Consider the following 22,020-nt stretch of genomic DNA (forward strand, 5'->3'; position numbering starts at 1 on the left):
ACTTTAAAAATAGATTTTTTATAACTGTTTTTCAAAATATTTTTTTATATTTATTTTTTCTAAAATGAAACACTAATTTTGACATCGTATAACATAAATATATATTATGGAAGACCAAAACTTAGTTAAAATGGTAATTTTTTTTAAAAATTGTATTTAAAAAATGATCGGTATGAAAATCTATTTGAAATAGTTTCAAAACTAATTGATTTTTTGAAATTTTGATATCCAATTTTTTTTTCATAAATAGATGAAATACGTAAAATCACATTTTAAAAATAATTATTCTAACTAAATTTTTATTTAAAGCTTTTATAAGAAGTTTCTTTTATAAATTTTTTTTCATAACATTATGCAACACTATAAAAATTATTTTTAAAAAAAGCCAAAACAAAATATCATTTTTATGTGAAGGATATTTTAAGTTTTTTTTCTTCTAAATTTAACTATTTATTTAGTGATAAATATTTATTAAAGATAAAAATTGTGTGTTCCTATTTTTATTTAAAAAACAACTTGATAAAATCAAAGTATGAAAAAAATATAGTTTGTGAATTATAATTTATTTTCATTTGTGTTCTATGTATATACTATATCAAAAACATATTATAGTTAATATTCTTTTAAATTTTTTTTATATTATAATTATTCACATTTCAATTTAAAAAAATATTGAATTTAATAACTCAATTAGTAAGATTTATTTAATCTATTTAGTGTGTGAATTGTAACTTTGTAAGTTTCATCAAAGTGACTTAAAAAAGTTATACTGTGTAATATAATAATTTTCATTTTTTCCGTTAATAATATTAAAAAATATTAATTTTAACTAATTATTTATAGACAACTATCCACATACACTTTTGTATTTTCCAACGATTTTTTAAATGATTTATTTTCAAATAAATAATTTGTCAAAGTTATATTTAATTCCCTATAATTATTCTCATTTTTATTTTATGTTAACTACGTTAAAAAATGTTAATGTCAAGTAATAATTTAATTATAAATATTTATTTCATGAGTTAAAAGGTAGTGCACTGAGAGTGTAAAATAATTTTACACTATCATTCAATAGAAAATCATAAAAGTGTCATGTCATTAAGTTTTTTTTAAATAAAAAAATGTTTAATTGGATACATGTGTGGTGATTGGTTTTACACTGTCAGTGCATCACCCCTTTTCTCTTATTTCATATATATATATATATATATATATATATATATATATATATATATATATATATATATATATATATATATATATATATATATATATATATACCATTTTAAGATATATTTATTTAAAGGTGACTTCTAAGACGAGGACTCTAACAAATCCCTCACTAGTGGACCACTTCAAAAACAAATAAGAGTGGTTAGATTAATCTAGTTTACTAATATTATTATACACCGTACATACCAAATTATATCTATTTTTCTTCTAACCTTTTCTTCCTTTTTCTTTCTGTGTTCTCTAACTTGCATATATACCCACCATTACAAAGACCTTTTGTCTTCCTTATCTTATCATCTCCAACCAATCTTCATTGCAACATTGAATTAAACAAATTTAGTGACACTTTTTGAAACATGTTTTCTCAATATGAGAGTTATATAAAATAAAATAAGACTTAAAATCAAAATTCTATTTCATCTTTTTTTGGAAATGGAAGTGGATGATAATAAACGACAGTGATGAAAATTAAATATAAGAAATCCTAATTAAATGTTTTTATGTTAAAATGAAATCTTAGTTATATATTTTGATTTCAATTTTGTTTTTCATCGTTAGAGATTGAAATATTGATCATTGTATTTGAGAACTATCAACATCTCAAAAATTTGTCCCATTAAACAGAAAGAGGTTTGGACGTATCATTGACGAGACAGTAGACTTACTGGGTTTTGCAAGAAGTTAAAGTACAGGTTGAGGGATATGATTGGGAGAGAAAGAGGGTGGAGTAAGGATTGTGTGAAAAAATACACACATGTTCTCCTTTTTGTTTTAAACCCATCCATACCTTTAATTATTTTTTAGGTAAATCTTATGGTGTACAAAACTGGTTCACCGGTAAATCACCTATTTGATGGTTCATGCTAGACATATATATTAAATAATTTTGTACAAAAAGAAAATTAAATAATTTATATAAGAATTGATCAATTTCAAAATTATAGGCAAAGTTAATTTTAGTTTTATCGTGAGACATTGTTCTGTTATATTCCACTTAAGAATATTAATATTTAACAATAATGATATTTAGGGTCCACCCAATCAATTCAAGGAATCTATTTTAAATTAAAAAATGTGTTTAATTTTAAAAATAAAATTATTTTTTATAATTAAAAATAACATATCAAAAATACAATTGTATATTAATCAAACAAAACACTAAAAATTCAATGTATCATTTAAATTACAAATTTTTATATAAATATTATGTTTTTATTCTTTTTATTTATTTTTAATATTTTTTATCTAATTATTAAAAAAAAATTAGACCCCTTTAAAATTTGAGGACGGGCCCGGTAATATTCTCAATTATGGTAAAATTTAAGCAAACTTTATTTATAATATTATTAAATTAATTTGGTACAACAAATTGATATTATATTATTATTAAACTAATCAATTTAATGTAGTTTTGAGGTATTTTAAAAAACAACCCTCTAAAAATTTAAATATAGTTTATTATTAATAATAATAAATTAATTTAGTATACTTAATTATTAAACTTATTAATTTAATGCAGCATTATTTTTTTTTAATTTTAAAAAGAGAAAAGAGGGGATGCATGACGGTCTAAAATATTTGTACACTGTCAATCATATTTAATTAAACATTATTTTAACTCTTTAAAAACCATTTAAAAATTTAACGCATCCTCATAAAAAAAATTAAGAAAAAGAACATAATGGTAAATCACTAAATTGATTTCTCAAGTGAAAACGAACGAACCAAAATGAAAAAGAAAATTGGAATTAACGGGACACACTATTTTCCCGCCAACAAAGCCCTCGTTCCCGCCATCACACTTTGTACGTATAAAAAAGAGCGCCAAGTCCCACACATAGGACCGAGACTCGAGAGCGCAGCAGCCATGGAGGTGATTCAAAAATCCCGCAAACGAAACCACACATCTCAACCACCCTCTTCCACTTTCACCCGCAGCAGAGCCCAGAGCCTCTTACACCGGAGCCGCTCCGGCCAGATCCGCCACGATCCCGTCCGGCGTAAGGCGGAACCACATCCCGTTCCAGTTCCAGTTCCAACACAAGATAAACTCTATCACGTTCCCGTTCATCTTGCTGGAAACAATGCAACACAAGAATTTTCCGAATCGGAATACAAATCTCTCATTCAGGATATTTGCAAGGAATATTGCGAATCGGATTCAGAAGATAAAGATCTCGTGAAGGATCTTTGCAAGAAAGCGAAGCTTGACGACGGTGACCTAGCTTGTGCTACAGCGAAGGATCTTCGCATGAGACGAGTTTACTCGTTTTTGTCTAGTGCTGGTGCTTGCTCCGATCGGATCGGAAGTGCGTTGTCCAATGGGAGTGTTGTTGATTCTGACAGGGAAGTAGCTGAGTTAGGGTTTCAATCGCAATTTGCTGATAACGGCGACGCACTTGATGATGGGAGGGTCTCACTGACTGAGGTACCAGTTTTAGGGCTTACATGTGAACCTCGGGATTTCAACCGGGGAAACACTGAATCGTCATGTGAAAGTCCGAAGTTGCAAGTTCACAAGCAAATTGATGAAGGAAATGGTGGCTATTGTTTGGAGAAGATTGATGATTTGGGTGAAGAACCAGTACAAACGACACCACCAGATGCTGTGATAAGTATTAATTTGGAAGTTAACGGAGATGCGAGGAAAACTGAAGAGGCTCTCTGTGTTAAAGATACTCCTCTTGCTGTTAATGCAGGGGAAAATTCAGGCAAGGGTTTTTCTGGTTCCAAAGATTGCCAGTTATATAGTCATGTTCTCAAGAGCAAATCTGTAAGTTCGAGTAGCGATTTCAAGTTATTTTCCTTGTATCTTATGAGTTAGTTAGACATTTTTGTTCAAAATACTCTTTGCTCTGGAATTTGTTGTCTATAGTTTCACCACCTGTGCTGCTTGTTGATATTAATCTTTGTGTAGATACTCAAGCCACGTTTACCAGGGAAATTATTCAAAGCTCCAGGTTCAGTCAATTACAGAAGGCTAATGGAGGTTATGGGAGATGATTTTGGTAATTATTTGATGCAGAGAAATGGTTTAATATTTATTGATTGCATAACCTAGTTCATGATTTAGCTTGATAGGTGTGATGAAATTAATTGGCTTTAGATATAATTTTGAAAATTGTTTCATGCAGAGAATCGTTTATTATTTGTATATTGAATTGTGTAGAATATAGATGATGATTTAGTCTGACATGTGCATTGAAACCAATTGGCTTATAATTTTTTAGGTATACTGAACTCGGGTCATTGCCTCAAAGATAAGAAGGTTATGGATGCACCGGGGCTTGAATTTCCTTTGTTGTCTGATAATCGCGAAGCTTCTAAACCAGAAACTATGACTGATAGTTGCACCTTGCTCGATACTAATGGGCCAAAACTGACTTCTTCACCAATGCAATTAAATACTGCTAAAGTGAATGGTGAGTGTTTATCCAGGCCATCCGTGGATGGTGAAACTGTGAGTGATTCAAAGGTGGATCCAGCTGCAGGTTTTCTTGGTGCTAGAGATGTTGGTAATGCTAAGGCTACTAACCACAATAGTTGTGCCTCAGAGCAGCTTGGCGTTTTGAATAAAGATTCTATACCAACGACCCATGATGCTGAGATATATGATACTTCAATTCTCAATATAGACCAAACGCAGAGTGTGGCAAAGGATATGTGCCCCAAAGCTGACAAGAGCAACGAACCTCTTAAGAGTAAACATGTAAGAATCTGGCATGTGTTCAAATTTTTGTTTTCAACCAATTATAGGGTAGACAGTTTGGTTCTGGTCTTGAGGGGTGTTGAGATGTTTAAACTTTCAATTTAGTAGCAGTGAACTTTCTAATACCGTTTCTATTTACTTTTGATAATACATACATATGCATGGTTTTACTTCTGTTGGTAACTTAGATTTACCATGTTACATTGGATGTCTTTGCAGGCGCGTAGACCTTATTTGCACGGGAAGCTGGTCAAAACCCCAGGTTCAGTCAACTATAGAAGGTTGCTTCCATTTCTGAACAATCTTACTAAAGACGACTCTGGTAACTACTGTTTTCAGCTGCTTATGCAATATAAGTTAAATACATTAGATTTTAGTTAGAAATGGACAATGAAGAACTAGCTGATTTTGCAGGTACATCAAAATTTGGTGACCAGACTCAAGATGTGGGTTTGTATTCAAAGGAGCTTCCTTTGCCATCTCAAAGTGAAGAAGCTTCTATTCACATGCAAATGACAGTCAGTGTCCCAATGCAAGACAAAGTTGACTCTAATGCTTCGGCAAGCAACATCTTAGTTAATCCTGCTAATATGTTAACTCATGGCAACCTTCCAGAATTGGCATCTTCCCAAGACTTCTCTGAATTGCCAATGCAATTGGATGCAAACGAAACAGTCCAGGAGTGCTTATCTGAGTCCCACGTTCAGGCACACTCTGAGAAGGCTGCAATTTCTTCAAAAGACAAGTGCTTGAGTGAATCAAAGACTGATCCTTGTTCAGTAATGAGGGATTTTCACTGTTCTAAGATTGTCACCAATGCTGCTAACCATGATGGCCCTAATCAAGTGCACACCACTATATCCGAGCAGCACTTTAGTGAGTCACAACCCAAAGACCAAAACTTGCCTAATATTAATGATGATATCTTCAGCCTTCCATTTAAGCATCATTCAAGTGAAGAACAAGGATTCACTATTGGATATGATAAAAGTAAGGAGTTAGTGAATCTGGAGAAGTTGGAATCTGTTAGCAGCTGTCCTCCTCAGGGTCAGAGTCTAAGTCAATTGGATCATAATATGCTAGATGTGGAGGAGAATGAAACAAGCAGCCATGCAATTAGCAAAACTGATGATGATGTGGTTTTAAGTTGTGTCAGTATTTCAAAAGAACCTATACAACCATCTGAGAAGATTATCTCTGATAAACCAGAGCTACAAGACATTGCAGAGGAGAAGGAAACAAATAGCTGTGCAATTAGGAAGTTTGACGATGCTGTTGTTTTAAGTTGTGTCAACATCTCAAATGAAGAACCTAGGCCACCATCACAGAAGATTATCTCTGATAAACCTGAGATACCAGACATTGCAGCACATGGCGGTGACACTTCAGGAAGTCTACTGAATGGCCTAGTTTATGCCTCAAAGATGCCTTCAAAAGGAAGCAACAACAAAAATGCTAGTTCTGTTCGTGAGATTGAAAATGGATCTGAATCCAAGACCACACCGGTAAGGACTTCAATGTTTTAATAATATATCCAAAAAAATTTAAGTTTTTATCCTCTGGATATTATAATATTTTTTCCTGTTGTGTTAATTTTTTTTCTTAAAAGTATATTTGATCAAGTCTTTTGAACAGGTTCTAAATCGTTGTCCACGAACGAAGTTGTTTAAACATGTTGGGTCTTTCAACTATAAAAGATTGCTTCCAATTTTCTTGGAAACTGTAAAGTCTAATTCCTGTAAGTATCAGTTCTTATTGTATTGAAAGATATGGTTTTGTAAAAAATGTTCAATTTGAGTTTTTATAATTGGCATCTGTTGTTTATAACTAAATTTACAACTTTTAGGTGCTTCAAATAATGATCATCACCCAAAAGTTCAGAAGCTTTTAGATCATGCTCCAGCTGTTCCAATTTCAGTTTCAAACTTTTTAGTAAATCGGACAAGTGCTTCAAATGACTGTGTTCCTATGGATGATAGTACATGTGATTCTGGTGCTCAGAAAGAAACAGAGTTGCATACTTGTGATTTAAATAATGATAGTTCAAGCCCAATATCTCAACTGCCAGATAAACAGATCGTATCAAATGGACTTGACAAGCTGGAGAACTTTGTCAGTTCACCAATTTCTGTTCCGAGAGATTTACTAACCACCCCTTTAAGGCCTATAGCTGATGAAGTTGACACTAGAGAAAAAGAGGCTACACCTGCCCTGTCTACTGAGGAGAGGTCACCTGAAACACTTGGAAATTATCAGAGCTTGTCCCAACTGAAAGTCTCAGATCAAGTTAGTGCCCCCACTGTTGGTTCTCAAAAAGGAATTTTGAGAAGAAACCCCAGAGGATGCCGAGGGCTTTGCACATGTTTAAACTGTGCTTCTTTTCGCCTTCATGCAGAAAGAGCATTTGAATTTTCTAGAAACCAGATGCTAGATGCTGATGAGGTTGCCCAAGACCTTATGAAGGAACTATCCCATCTCAGAAACATTTTAGAAAGTAATATTAATAATGATGGTGTCAGTGACACTCCTGTTTTTGATGGAAGCCAGGTGAGTACTACACGATCTTTCAATTTCTGTTGGTTTTAATGTTTCTTCTCTGATCATTTTATCATTCTTAACTATATCTGTACAGAGCTACCCCTCTTTACATGCAAAATAGTGATAATGTAGCACAGAAATAAGAGGAAAACACTAATCAAATCAAGACTTTTTATCTGTATATTTTCAGGTGAAAGAAGCCTGCAGGAAAGCATTTGAAATAGAACAACTGGCAAAGGATCGGCTTAGCCAAATGAATGATGATCTTAACATGCATTGCAGAACACCGGTATGTGCATAGTCATTCCAAATAAACAATTAGTTTATAGTCATTCCAAGTAAACAATTAGTTTATTTAGCTTGTTTTGTGCAGAGTCTGCAGCCACCAAGTGTTAAATTTTCAGATCACGTTGAAGAAAAAGTCATTCAACCAGAAGCATAAGAATAGCCATTTGCATCTCTTAAGCTATCTATCACTTGAATAGACATCTGTTTCTAAGAGATGGAACAAGTTCAGCTTAATGTTAAGAAACTAAAACAAATACCTGGAACTATGTTGGTACTTGATATTTCAAGCAGTATGGGGGAAAAAGTGACAGGGAGAAGAAGAACCTTGTAGAGATTTGTTTTAATTCCACTTTTTCTTGGGTGTTCTGTAGATACATTTTTTTTTACAGAGGGGTTAATATTTAATTTTCATATTCAAAGAAAATTGGACTTATTTTTCTGGCTGATTATCAACTAGCACTTACAAATATTGGTTCCGGATACTTGGACCTATTTAATTTGTTTTTTTTCAAATTGTCCTTTGAGCGGTATTTATTTTCAAAAACTGCTTCTCATTTTCTAATCTTTAAATTCTTCACTATCTCTCACTGATAACCAAATATAAACGAAGTACCACATTGCATTTGCAATATTAGTATTTCATTCCATAGGTAAACTGAGATGTTGAATGATTGTGTTTTTTTTTTCTTTCATTTTAAACTCAATTTAATAATGTTCACGTAAGTTCAAGTTAAGTGTCATGTATGTAGGGTCTGAGTTTTTAGATTATGAGTATTAAATTTAAGTATAATCATGTAAATTCAATTCACGTATCACATGCAAATGATGCAATGTACTCAAACTGCATGTTTAAGTATGTTGTCACAAACTTAGTTCAAATGCGTATACAATAGCAAAATATTATGTGTTTGATGAGTGTGACCCAAGAAAATAGGAGTTAACTGGCATAAAATCATTTTTATTAGAATTTAGATATGTTCATTTCTATTATATATGTACTTCCAAATTATACGTGTATTATTGATTTGTAGTTTATATATAAATTGGTTAATGAGATTATTAAATATGCTCATTCCACAAGGGTAGGTTGAGGTATGTTCCCCTCTCTGGGTTTGATATAACATTTAGAAAGATTATCCCATAATGAAATTGATTAATGAAATATTTTTCACCCATGCCATTGTTCAAGAGATAACTTTGCCCAAAATTTTTTGATATGTATTTTCTCTTCATCGGACAACTTTCAACCAAATTTTCCTGTATGTTACACTATATGTTCGTCAAAATATTTATAATCAAGTTTTTTAATGTTATAATCTTCACGAAATAACTAGTTTACAAATATTTTGGTACTCATTAGTTTGTTCATTGGTAGTCATTCGTTTGTTTACCGTATAACTTATAAATAAGTTATCCGATGAACAAATTGATGACTACCACATAACTTTATCTGACGAACAAATTAACGACTATCTAATAACTTATAGGTAAGTTATCAAATAAACAATGATAGGGGTCAAAACATTTTCATTTTTGGAAAACTTGATTAAGATGTAAAAATTGAATAGTAAAACTTTCAATCATCTAATATGCTTGCTCAAATTGATGTGGTTGTAAGTTCCACCAACACCATCACATTTGATCCATAATTTAGTTTGAAGTATGTTTCTTATGTTTTTTTTTTCGGGAACAACAAACAATATATTAAATCACAAGCATAAATAATGCCTTAAACTAATACAATAAAATATTAACCCTAAGTCCTCTGATGCACAATGTCAATAACACTAACATTAAAACAACGCACTGCAACTGAAACCAATATCCTTGATAAACTATATAAAATTTTATAAGACTCAACTAATTACACCAGCAAATTGAAGCCTAAAGACACCTGTATAGAACACTGTTAAGTTGCAACCACATAAACTACCTAATCAGATGATCATACCAAAAGAAACAATCAATATTACTCCAAATTGAGTATGTTACACTGCTATTCAAACAACCTCATACTACAACCAACATTTCTGCAAAAATAGAAGATGCATAATCATCCCGTGCAACTTCTAAAATGATCCAGCTGCAACAGACCTACACTATTGAACTACCAACAAACCTCCACTAAAGTCAGTACACCTCACAACAACACCAACTCCTGCACGAACAACAAAGCCCCAACTCTACCACACTTGTCAAATCATCAGATAGAGAGACACCAGATCATGCAGTTCAATACTGCCCAATCCAACATGATGAAAATTACACCTCAGCAAGAACAAGGCATGCCCTTAGATTCAAACACCATTGAACAATGTTGATTTTCAAGCTTATAAATTATGCACAACAACCTCCATGAGTAATCTTTAACATCCTTAACAAACGTTTCCAAGTCTAATTCCTTGTTGCAAAACATTTTTGTCCTTCCTAGCTTTCCAAATGTTCCAGACACACGCGAACCAAACTACACAAACTTTCAAAGACACTTTCCTTGTGCCTCTAACCAGAACTTCAAACTAATTAAAATAGGTCCAATCCTTCTTTCTGAAGAGCAGTTGTTATTTGAAGTAAATTATACACAAATTGCCAAATACTTGCAAAAAAGGGGTAAAATATACTTTTTTGAATGGTCCATTGATCACACTGAATCGCACTATGTTTCTGGCTCGAATATCACATGTTTTCCTTAGTTTTTATTATCATTATCTCGTATTATGCTTGTATTTCCTTTGTTTTCAGGATTCTTGACCTTTCGGAGCCCTTAGTGAAGAAACGAGCCAAAACGCCAGAAAAATAGGGCTTTTCAAGTAGATTTACACTTATGGCGTCCTACACCGTGCCGGCCATAGAGAACGCCGTGACATGGCCCACTCCTTCATGAAGCCAACTGCCACGATCACACGATCCCATCAGTTACTCATCACCGCGCCCGCGGTGGAGCTGCCGCGCCTGCAGCCTTCACAAAAAGGTTCTCGCTCAAAAGGAGTTGAGGGGCACTCCTGTCCTTACGCTGATCCAGAATCTACTACGTATAGTTCAGTTTTTCATTTTCGGTTATTTTATCCAAGCTTAGTACAAACTTAATCCATATACTATCAGTTTTTGTAAAGTAGTAACCTCTTCACATCGGGGAGTTACTACGGTGTATATTGAGTTGTAATCGAGTCTTAGAGCACTTTGGTTGAAGTTTATCATACCAGCCTTCACTTTGTATCAAGATTCAATCTCCGATCGGAGTAAGGTTCAATTTACTTGCTTTGTTTATTTTCTTGCTCTTACCATAGTCTACAAGTTTTATAGACTCTAAATGCTCTTACCATAGTCTACATGTGTTATAGAATCTAAATGCTCTTACCATAGTCTACACGATTTATAGACTCACACCCTTTTTAATTACTCGCACTTACCATAGTCTACATGTGTTATAGACTCGCAATTACTATGTCTGGCTAAATTATAAAGGTTTGAATGTAATGATTGTGATCATGTTTGTGTTCTAATTGTCATGTTAGTGAAAATACTCTGGGGATGTTTTGCTTTTAACTTAAGTCGATTTATGTTTAAATGTTTATTGGGTAAGATCGAAAGCCGTCCATATCAAAGATATGACTTGATTATTATTTAACCAAACAAAAGAAGCGAAAGCGATTTGATTGGTTAAATAGGAATCATTAACCTTTTTAGAAAACGATTTTGAAACTATTTTCAGACGCGTTTGTAGGTTTGAAATCTGACTCTTGTTCAAAATCCAAGAGTCTCTTTAAGTTAATCTTTCCAAGTAAAATCACTTTTCTGTTAAGTCAAAACTATCAATTTCTTAAAAATAGATTTACTGCTTTAACGCGGAAGGAACCCTTTATATGTGACAATAAAGGAAGTTAAATTAAAGAGTAAATTCGGTTCTTAGTAGCCAAAAGCTACAAGTTCCTGTTAAATTGATTCTTTGCTACAAATAGAAAATACTGCCCCATGAGTCGTTTCATTTATGCATGTCTAGATCATAGTCTAGTTTCATGATTTACATTTCAACCCATCGCTTTAAACTGTTGTTTACTCCGCTCACTTACCTTGTTGCACTGCACTCACAACAATATTCCTGTTTCACCTTAGATAAGCACCTTAACAATAGAGTTGATAGATTGACGATTGGTCTCTGTGGTTCGATAATCTTTTATATTACTTCGATAGGCTGTGCACTTGCAGTACTATATTTAGGCTATACGTTACAGACCCATCATCCATTGCAAGAAGAAGTTTATGTGTTACAACCTCCTATATTTGTGATATATAACAAAGAAGGGATGGCGAACAAGCCGCATAAAATTTTGTATGTACTGAAGCAAGCCTAAGAGCTTAGAATATGGAAATTGATTAATTTTTCAAGCATCAGAGATTCAGAACATGTGAAATGGAGTATGGTTTGTACATGCAACATACCTCTGATGGCAATCTAATTTTAGCGTGTCTTTATGTAGATGACATATTGCTAACTTGGAGCTGTAGTTCTGAGATAAACAAGTTCAAAAGGGTTCTAATGAATGCTTTTCATATGACTAACCTTGGAAATATGGTATATTTTATAGGGATGAAGATTCTATGCTCTAAAAAAGGAATCATTATACATCAGCTGAAGTATGAACTTGAATTGCTGAAGAGATTTGATCTGAAGAACAATAGGTTTGCAGCCACACCTGCTGAAAAAAACATAAGCATGACTCTAATCCAAATGGTAATGATGTAGATGATATAAACTTCAAACAATGGGTTGGCTCTCCGAGATATCTGTTCAATACCAGACCAAACATATGTTATGCAGTTGGTATGATGAGTAGATTTATGAGTAAACCAAAATGGTCACATTACCAAGCTGCAGTCAGAATCCTCTAGTATGTAAAGTGAGCTTTGAAGCATAAAATTATGTTTCCATCTGGAGTGTCATATGATGCTGAGCTAACTTTATATTCATACTTTGACTGGTGTGGAGATAGAGTTGACATAAGATGCACTATATGTTACATGTCTATGTATCTAGGTGCTCCCATTTCTCGGTGTTCCAAGAAGCAACCAGTGGTTGCATTGTCAACATGTGAAGCTGAATACACCGATGAAGCATTGTCTGCATGTCAAGCTATTTTGCTGATGAATTTGATGCGCGAGTTGAAGTTCAACGTGAACAAACTAGTCAAGTTGATGATTGATAACAAGTCAACAATAAACCTTGCCAACAACCCTCCGCTACATGGGAGAAGCAAGCATATAGATACTAAGTATCATTTTCTACGAAATCAAGTTCAAAATGGAGTGCTTGAAGTTGTTCACTGTAGCACTCATAAGCAACTTGCAAATATGCTGACCAAGGCTATCAAGACTGAACACTTCATCAATTTGAGGGATCAAATTGGTGTTGTAGATTTTAATTGGCTAGATATGAATTAAGGAATGGTGTTAGATGTAATTCAAATTCAACATCTTCATTTAAGTTGCATTTGGTTTTGCATTTGTGTTTCATTTCATCTTGGTGTTAGTATATAAACCCAAAGTGAATTTCATTTGTAACAAATTTACCAGATTTCACGATTTGAGAAATTGAGTTTTGAAAATTAGTTACAATTTTTTTTCTCTTTTTTCTATGCATTCTTTCATCTCCATTTTCTTCAATTCTTATGTATCAATGGGATGTGAACTCCAACAGTAAAACGACATAGTGGAGGAAATCATATAATTAAGAGTTCGGAGAAGAATAAACTTGAATACATAGAGCAAAAAAGATACCTCAAATATTATGATGAGTTACTTAGAGAATTTGAGAAGTTGCATGAATTTGGAAGTTAGGGAAGTTATGAAAGTATATAGAGGACAAATGAGTTGGATCTAATGTCCAAGAAGGAAATATATTAGATCGAACGACGAGAGTGAGGACCTCAAAGGCTGGAAAAGACCCAATGATCGAATCTCATGTAAAGATACCAAAATTATTATTCCTCTTAATGTAATAGTCCACCTATATTATTGATGAATCCACTAAATGTGAACCTTAACATATGCCCTATAGACCTTGAGCTACTAGCTACATAGAGATAAGGGAGAACACAAATGGTCGGGGGTAAGTTACCAGGACATTTTACCACTAAGAAAGAAGCACACACAACCTCAAATTTCTTCAAGGTCACACCTTATCCCCTAGTTTGAGTCACGTTCGAACTCAATAGTCTTGCAAGTTAGAATCTTTAAAGTCTAGGAACGACAACCCTACTGTTCTCTAGAAAATAGAGAAAGGTTAATTAACAAAATATTCCCATGCGGTCTCCGAACCAGACAACAAGCAATTATTTTACAGCTAAGAAGACATCTTCACGTAACACAAGAGGTTACAACACATCAATCTCTCGTAAACCTACTAAGCAAGGAATGCTATTTAAGGAATATGTCAATATTCAAAATAAACACCAGAGAAACCCACAATCTACCCTTTAAAGATAGTTCCAACTTGAAGTTCGACCATCACCAAAATGTTACAGAAAGGGACACATTAGCACTCAAAAAAGTCAAGGAAGTCTCTACTTTGAGCATTGAAGCAAACCAAGACCTAACTTTGTCGACCATGTCTTGAGGGTCCTCTGTTCTAGTGTGGACCAAGAATTCATCCACTTGGATCCAACATCATACAATACCTATAAGAGATCACCTACACGAGCCTTCAAATTCATCTGAGGATTTTGGGTCCAGAGAATGGTCACACCATAACATTTTATTAGATCAAGGCTGACCAACAACTCAAGAATCATGAATTAGGTAAACACATAGATGTGCCTACTATAAGGTTACTGACAACAAAAAATGTTTTAGTACTATGCAACTTTGGGTTGAACCTTTTCATAAATTTTATTTACATTTGAATAGATCGTCGAATAATTGAATATATCGTAAGTCTCTATCGATATGATAATTATCAATACTTTGATACCGCTAGCGAGACTATCACAAGCGTAACATATGAACAATAACAATAACATGAATACACCTAAAGAAAAATAAATATTTTTAAGTTTCTACAATGTTAATACAAAGAGAATTGAAATGTTTATAATAAAAATGTGAATGACAATATATAGTTTATGAAGAAAAATGAATTTGGAAGGTTAAGAAGGAAAAACAAATCTACAAATTCATAATAATATTCATAACACTAAGACTATTTGTACATTTTGTTAGTAAACCATTATTAATGAGAAGATTCATTCAAACGATGTTGACTTCTGGAGAACTTGTCCTGTTTTTTTTTTTTTAACCTGTCATGCATCTTGTTTTCCTATGCATCTTGATAACAGTATATTAATTAATCTACAGAACAACATATATAAACTTGAATATAACTTTTTATTATATGAACATAACCACTTAATATACATTAACAACTATAAATCACTAGATTTTACCATTGAAACAACAAGTAGATAGCAAACTATAAAAAATAATCTAAGACATAGTATTTTACAAAGCCATTAAGATAATTAATCCAACTTTAGAAGTAGTAGTAACATTTATCTTAGTGCCTAGTGGCTACACTCAACAGGAACACCTTGTGGGAAACGTTTGAGATCGTTACAATAATTGTAAATCATGAAGTACTTTTGAACCCATCTCAATCTTCTTCTACCATAAGCATCAAGTTCATTTATCTGCCATTCAGAATCAGAATTTGAAGTTGAAGATGACTTGGATGAGAACTGAGTGGCCTTGAAATTACGGTAGTATGCTGTAAAGGGTGCTTTAGACCAATCAGTTTTCACCAATCCACCTCTTGTGGCCCAGTCATCAGCATTCCACAGGCTGGAGTAGATTCTCATTGGTTGGTTCTTTGGAAATGGAACACCCATAGATTCAACATTCTTGAATACCCTTATTGGTGTGTTATCAACCAAGAATCTGCAATTATTTCCAACTACTTAGTCCATTAGTCCAAAAAAAACTATGGAATAAATTAAACTATACTCTCTCGAGACACTAATTTACTAAACAACTGATGTATCTGGTCTATATCTAAAGACCAGATACACCCGTTGTTCGGTGACTTACATGATGTGTTGGGGCTTCCAAATAATGGAGTAAGTGTGGAAGTTTCTAGTGGGGTCAAACCAAAGGTAGAACTGTTGTTCTCTGTTACCTTTGCCTTGAGTGAAGATGTTTGTGTGAAGAATGTAAGGGTCACCAGTTGTGTTTCCCAAGAACTCAAAATCAATTTCATCATGGGTTGGCCCTTGGGATGACAGCTGTACCAAAGAAAATATAAAATCATTAAAATATTAGTCCGTGCCTGCACACCAGACTGGCTGCAGAGGTGCAGATTCGAACCCGCGACATACCGTAGATATATATAGTATGTACGAAAGCGACATGGAATTATTGACATCAAATTAAATGCTTGTTTTCTAGAACTCGTGAATGCACAGTTGAATTTAACAAATGTTGCTGTCTAAAGTATAAAAGTAGGACAATAATAGTCTCTCTTATTAAAAACATGATAAATCATGTCCATGAAAAATCAATGCTAGAGTTAGCTAAAAGTCTAAAACATTCAAACAAAGTCTATTAAATGAGTATAGTTCTATTATAGTATTGATAAGAGTACGTAACATGATGAAAAATGGTGTATAGATACAAAAACTTACGTAGTAAGCAGTGACAGTGCCTGCAGAATTACCAGCAACAAGCTTGAGTTGCATATCGATTCTTCCGAATAGGTACTCATTCTTTGATTTGAAGCCAGAGCCAGAGACTTTGTCAAGGGAAAGTGATAGAAGTTGGCCACCATTGAATATCTTAGCACGGTTATCACCCCATGTTAGATCAAAGTCTTGGAAGAAGCTACCGTTACAAGTAGACACCATAAAGGTTACCATTATGCCAATTAGCATAAACACATGAAACTCATTGTGAGTAGAATTAGAAGCCATTTTGGAGATAAAGAGAGAGAGAAGTTTTGCTTGTTGTGATATGATGTAATGTGTTAGAAAAAAGGGGGTATATATAGATTTGAGAACCTGAGGAAGGAAATTACTAGTTATTAATGATTTAAAAATCAAATCAAATTAGCATGTATAATTGATTGAATTGAAAAACTGAACAGTCAGCTATTTTTAGATATTCTCTCATTCATAAATTCAAATTATTTTCTCAGTTATTCATTTAAGCGTTGGAGTATTAATATTGTAAGTTTACTCCTATATTAAAAAATCAAAATAAAATTATATTTAATCGGTTCAACTGATTGAGCAGAAAAACAAATCAATTCGAATTCTTTGGTTCATTTGATTATGATTACACTAGGATTTGAAATTTGAATGAACTATATCTAATTTAATTGATTTTTCTTTACATTTAAAAAAAATATATTCTCTAGTTCAATTCAATTTTTAAAATATTGAAACAAATAGATAGAGAGGTATTGTGGTATGGTAGGAGTAGCAGGATGGTGGGACTTGTGATGGAGCAATAACTTGAGAACGGATGGTCCAAAAGCTGTTGCCAGCTTAGCAAACTTTAAAAGCTGGAACCTTTTGTTTGGGCAGTCCTTATACTTTAATGGATTTTGGGGTTATGTTATTATTTGGTTTCTACACAAAATGCTATATTCAGTATGAGTAATGATTCTATTTTATATCAATTGCATTGCTAAAAAATTTAAAGCATGTTTTGATATATTTTAGGTAGACCCCACTTTTGTATGATTTGGAAAAATAAAATTATTTTGAAAACTGGTGATGGATGCCAACTGGAAGTGGTATGGTAGTAGAATAAAGCCATCAAAGTATTTTACTGGTACTTCACAGGACCACCAATCATGAATTGTAGAACCAATAAGATGGTGCCACGTGGTTTGGTTCATGTATTTGTGTAATTTTTCATTTTGTTGTGAAAAATCTTGTACCGGATTGGCTAGTTATAGATGAGGCTGCCTAGAAATGAAAGTTGTGAGAATTTGATTGTAATTTTTACCAAACAAGTTTTTGATATGGTTAATTAAAACTAAATTAAATCAATTAATAATTATATGGAGTAATATTTAGGACTGTTCATGGATGTTTGTGAGAAAAATTTAACCGAACTAAATTAAATTATAGTAAAAATTTATTCAAACTGAATCGAACAGTTTTAATTTTCTAAAAATCGAACTGAATCTATTGATTTGGTATACTGTTTTAAAATTTCAAACCCTACTAAACCGTTAGATGATAATTTTTTCCAAACCGGACTATTTATCAAAGATCCAAACTGTTAAGCTATTTTTTAATTTTTTTGTTTACAAAATCTTTAACAGAATTTATTATTTTTATATTTGGTTCGATTTAGATTCAGTTTTAAATCGGTTTGGTTTCAGTTATATTTCAATTCTAATACTATTTATGTATAATAATTTAATTTACTAACTAAATATAATAATTTAGTTATTTTAAATTTAGTTCAATTTTAACCCTGCAAATGTTCAACTTAAAATAAAGCTTATATTTATAAATAAAATAAAATTTAGATGGCCCACTCTATTAAGTTTTCATTGTCAAGAATTTGAATTTTGGATGATTAAAATTTTAAAATATGTAGTCACGAGACATGAAAAGATACGGCATGGTTATCCACTTCAGTGATGCTGATAACATTTTCTGCTTTCTCTTTGGGTTGCTTGTGTTTTAATTTGTCTTTTTTAATGATGACAACAAGTCAACAAATTGGATGTGGATTAAATATCAAATATAATAAAAATTACATTTATTTCTCAAGCATATTAAAATAATATATACTTGCATGACAAATTATTGATGACACAAATTACAAGTGCATGAACTCTAACATCTTTCAATTTTGTAAATTATTTGACGACTCACATCTCATCGGATAATATATAGAAAGTATATTTGATTTGATGGTGAATATAATTAATTTTAGCAAAATTAAATTTGATAGAATTAATTTTAATATAAATGAATTTAGTTGAATTGTTTTATGTTTAAATATATTTATGTAAAAATAAGTTGAACAATAAATTTTAGTTTAAAAATAACCCTAAAATCAATTATGGAGGCAGAAGCTACAAATTCTAATTTTAAGTAGAAACAATTCTAGTTAAACAATAAATTTCAGGGTAAAATTCATCCAAAAATCAATTATGGAGGCAGAAACTACAAATTCTAACTTCAAATAGAATCAATTTTGGAAGCAGAATAAATTCTACTTTAACACAAACAGGTTAAAATCATTATTACTGAATTAATTTTGCACACTAAAAGTGTCTTCATCCCTTCTAAAATTGAAACCAAACATACACGAACAAAATAGAATATGTATAGTGTATAAGTGAGATTGATTCTCACTTTACAAATCGATTTTGTATAAATAAGTTACGTCAAACCATATTTTCTAATATAGTATCAAATATCCATTTAAGATTCGATAGATCATCTATCTATTAGATTTCTGCTACTGAATCACCTTCCGTTTATTTCCACGTTCCAAATGATTAATCTTAAACTTGAGAACATGTGTAAAGAATTCCACATCGGACAATATACTTATAAATAAAAGCAATCATTATCCTACAAATGTTCATTTTACTTGTATTTTATTTGGAATGAGTTGAAATTTTAGATTTGCATCTTCTAATATATCTGCTCCACCTCTTTTTTTTTTTTGTCAGTACAAACATTAACAAAAAAAATTTTTGTTGCAAATTTTAGCCTTTAGAAGTTCAAGGTGCATGTTTGCCGCACTCTCATTCTAGCTACCAATGTTTTAGGCACATTCTCAATTATGTCTGACTCACATCCTCAACTACAGTTGTCCAGTTCTATTTTTTTTAGAGATTTAAAAGATGGATATGTCTTATTGTCACCCCTATTATTTTTTTACATTCAACTTTTAACACTCTCTCTCGCATTTAACATTATTAAATTTGATGTGTGAATATAAATAATAAGAGATAAAATAATAGATAGTTCAACAGAATTTTAACAAAAGTATGGTATTATCTTAGAATTTAAACTATGCTAAACTGAATCTTAAACAGAGTTATAAAATAGAAGTTGTCTTTATTTATAAAAATATATTCATGTCATAATATATGTGTGATAAAGAGATTTTCAATTAGTTCAAAGTTCAATTCTTCCAAACAACTTGTTTTTAAGTGAGTTTCATGAACTACTTGAGACTCATGACAAAATTGTAAGAATCACCAACCATACACATGTAATGTTAATTAAACTTCACCGACTAGTTATTGGTTATGGGGGGAGATAGTAAAGTGGGAATCGAAGTATGGCAACCAGCTAGCAGAATCTCCAACCTTTAAAGTCATTAAAAATATGATACCTTATTTAAATAGTAGACCTCAAATGGACCTCAATTTTTATGTGAATATAATCTATAATATATATGGTTTTCTAAGAAAACAAAGAAGCATTAATTGATTGAATATTATATGGAAGCATTTGGTGTAGCAAGTGATTATAAAGTTTACAACGAGATGAATGTGAGTATAGAATTAATAGAAAGTGAAATGTCTGAATGCAACTAAATTGGTTGGATAGATGATATATATTGTCACATATAGAGAGATGCATTGATTGATTAAAGCTACTTTTTTTTTGAAAGAATTAATGAAAGCTACTTATTCCCCTTGGAATAACAGCATTCATGAAAAGCAAAAATAGATCATAAAAAATATGTGATTTCAACCCCTAGCTCAATAATGAGATGTTTTTTTATAATCCTTTTTTAGGGCATATGCTTTTGGTGGTGAAAGAATTAAAGTAGGTATATGGCATCAATGAGTGGGTTAGTGACAATAATTAATGAGAATAATTGTGGAATTAAATATAATGGATGTGTATCATGATGATTTATTATTAAGCATATATTCTATTCAAGAAAAGTAGTTTAACATTTTAACCAAACACTTGGTTCGAGTTGATAAACAAACTTCTATTAAGAAACATGTTCAGAAAATATCGAGTTTGATTTTTGATAGAAATAATGTTTATTCAGTGTTATAATCTCTCGGCATGAGTTCTAGAATATTAGGGCTTCATTCCTCTATAAACTAGAGTGCAAAAAAAAAAAAAAAATTTAACATTTTTCTCACAAATAAAAAGATTATTTATGATAAATAATTTATTCAAATAAAATGCCAACACTACCGAATATTTGCAATTCATGGAAGCCATAGTTTGAACTTAATGTTTGTGATCCGCGAACCAACAAAACAACTAGTGTTTTGAGCTAACATAAAAATGGTTGGTTAGTAATTTATCATAGGACGGAGAAATTGGGTGGTAGACAAGGTAAGTGTGATGTGTTTGTATGATGTGTTTGTGAAAATTTGAATATTATTAAAAAAAAGTTATACCATATTAACATGTCATTCAAACTCAATAGCTAGACCGTCGGAAAGAGGTCTATGACATTGTACACCCTCCGGTCACATTTATAAGAAAAAAAAATGGTTTTCACGATTATTAAGAAATTCAATTAAGTGTAGTTAACTTTTTAGATTTTGGAGAAAACATTGATTAAATTTACTATAATATCCTCTTTATTAAATTTAATGAAGTATTGGAAAATGAAATATAGGGGTATCTTAGGAATTACAGCATTAAATGATTTAGTAATAATTGATTTTTGCTTATAATAGTGACCAAGAATTAGACCATTTTTTTTGCTTATAATAGTGACCGGAGGGTGTACTTGCTAACAAATTTGTGGAAAGAGGTCTATGACATTGTACTTGCTAACAAATACAAATGTGTCACATTTCTATGCTGATATGAATGATATGAATGGTCAGAGACTTAAATGTTTAGGAGGGTTTTAGGGAAAGCTTAGGAGAGTTTTAAGGAAAGCTTACGGTAGTGAGAAGCGTTCTTTCAAATGTGTTTTGGTGTGGAAAGAGCAAAATCACAAGAGTGAGAAAGTCTATATTTTAGAATATATTTTTGTGTATTTAGAATATTTCTTCTCATTCTAAGAATGAGGTATTTATAGAGGCCTATGAACCTAAATTTAGGGTTTTTTAGAAATAGCAACCACCCACCTAATCATGGTAGTGAATCGTTGAATCCTTATTTTCAAAGGAGACTTTCAAATGTGTTTTGGTGTGGAAAGAGCAAAATCACAAGAGTGAGAAAGTCTATATTTTAGAATATATTTTTGTGTATTTAGAATATTTCTTCTCATTCTAAGAATGAGGTATTTATAGAGGC

At 31.9% G+C, this 22,020-nt stretch overlaps 2 protein-coding genes across 2 annotated transcripts; one reads left to right on the forward strand and one right to left on the reverse strand.

The window, feature by feature from the left end:
• The first annotated feature begins 3,085 nt into the window (after positions 1–3,085).
• LOC131603453 (uncharacterized) lies at positions 3,086–8,284 on the forward strand. Its single transcript, XM_058875765.1, has 9 exons — positions 3,086–4,009; positions 4,154–4,244; positions 4,467–4,945; positions 5,165–5,267; positions 5,360–6,450; positions 6,581–6,683; positions 6,792–7,492; positions 7,674–7,772; positions 7,857–8,284. Exons 1-9 carry the CDS (start codon positions 3,104–3,106, stop codon positions 7,923–7,925), a joined length of 3,642 nt encoding a protein of 1,213 aa, XP_058731748.1. The 5' UTR covers positions 3,086–3,103; the 3' UTR covers positions 7,926–8,284.
• A 6,845-nt stretch (positions 8,285–15,129) lies between these two features.
• LOC131603454 (xyloglucan endotransglucosylase/hydrolase 2) lies at positions 15,130–16,779 on the reverse strand. Its single transcript, XM_058875766.1, has 3 exons — positions 16,441–16,779; positions 15,848–16,041; positions 15,130–15,697 (listed from the first exon to the last, which is right to left on the reverse strand). The coding sequence occupies exons 1-3, from the start codon at positions 16,723–16,725 to the stop codon at positions 15,325–15,327; spliced, it is 852 nt and encodes a 283-aa protein (XP_058731749.1). The 5' UTR covers positions 16,726–16,779; the 3' UTR covers positions 15,130–15,324.
• Between the last annotated feature and the right edge of the window lie 5,241 nt (positions 16,780–22,020).

The sequence above is a fragment of the Vicia villosa genome, linkage group LG5 (assembly GCF_029867415.1).
Source record: "Vicia villosa cultivar HV-30 ecotype Madison, WI linkage group LG5, Vvil1.0, whole genome shotgun sequence".
Taxonomy (NCBI): domain Eukaryota; kingdom Viridiplantae; phylum Streptophyta; class Magnoliopsida; order Fabales; family Fabaceae; genus Vicia; species Vicia villosa.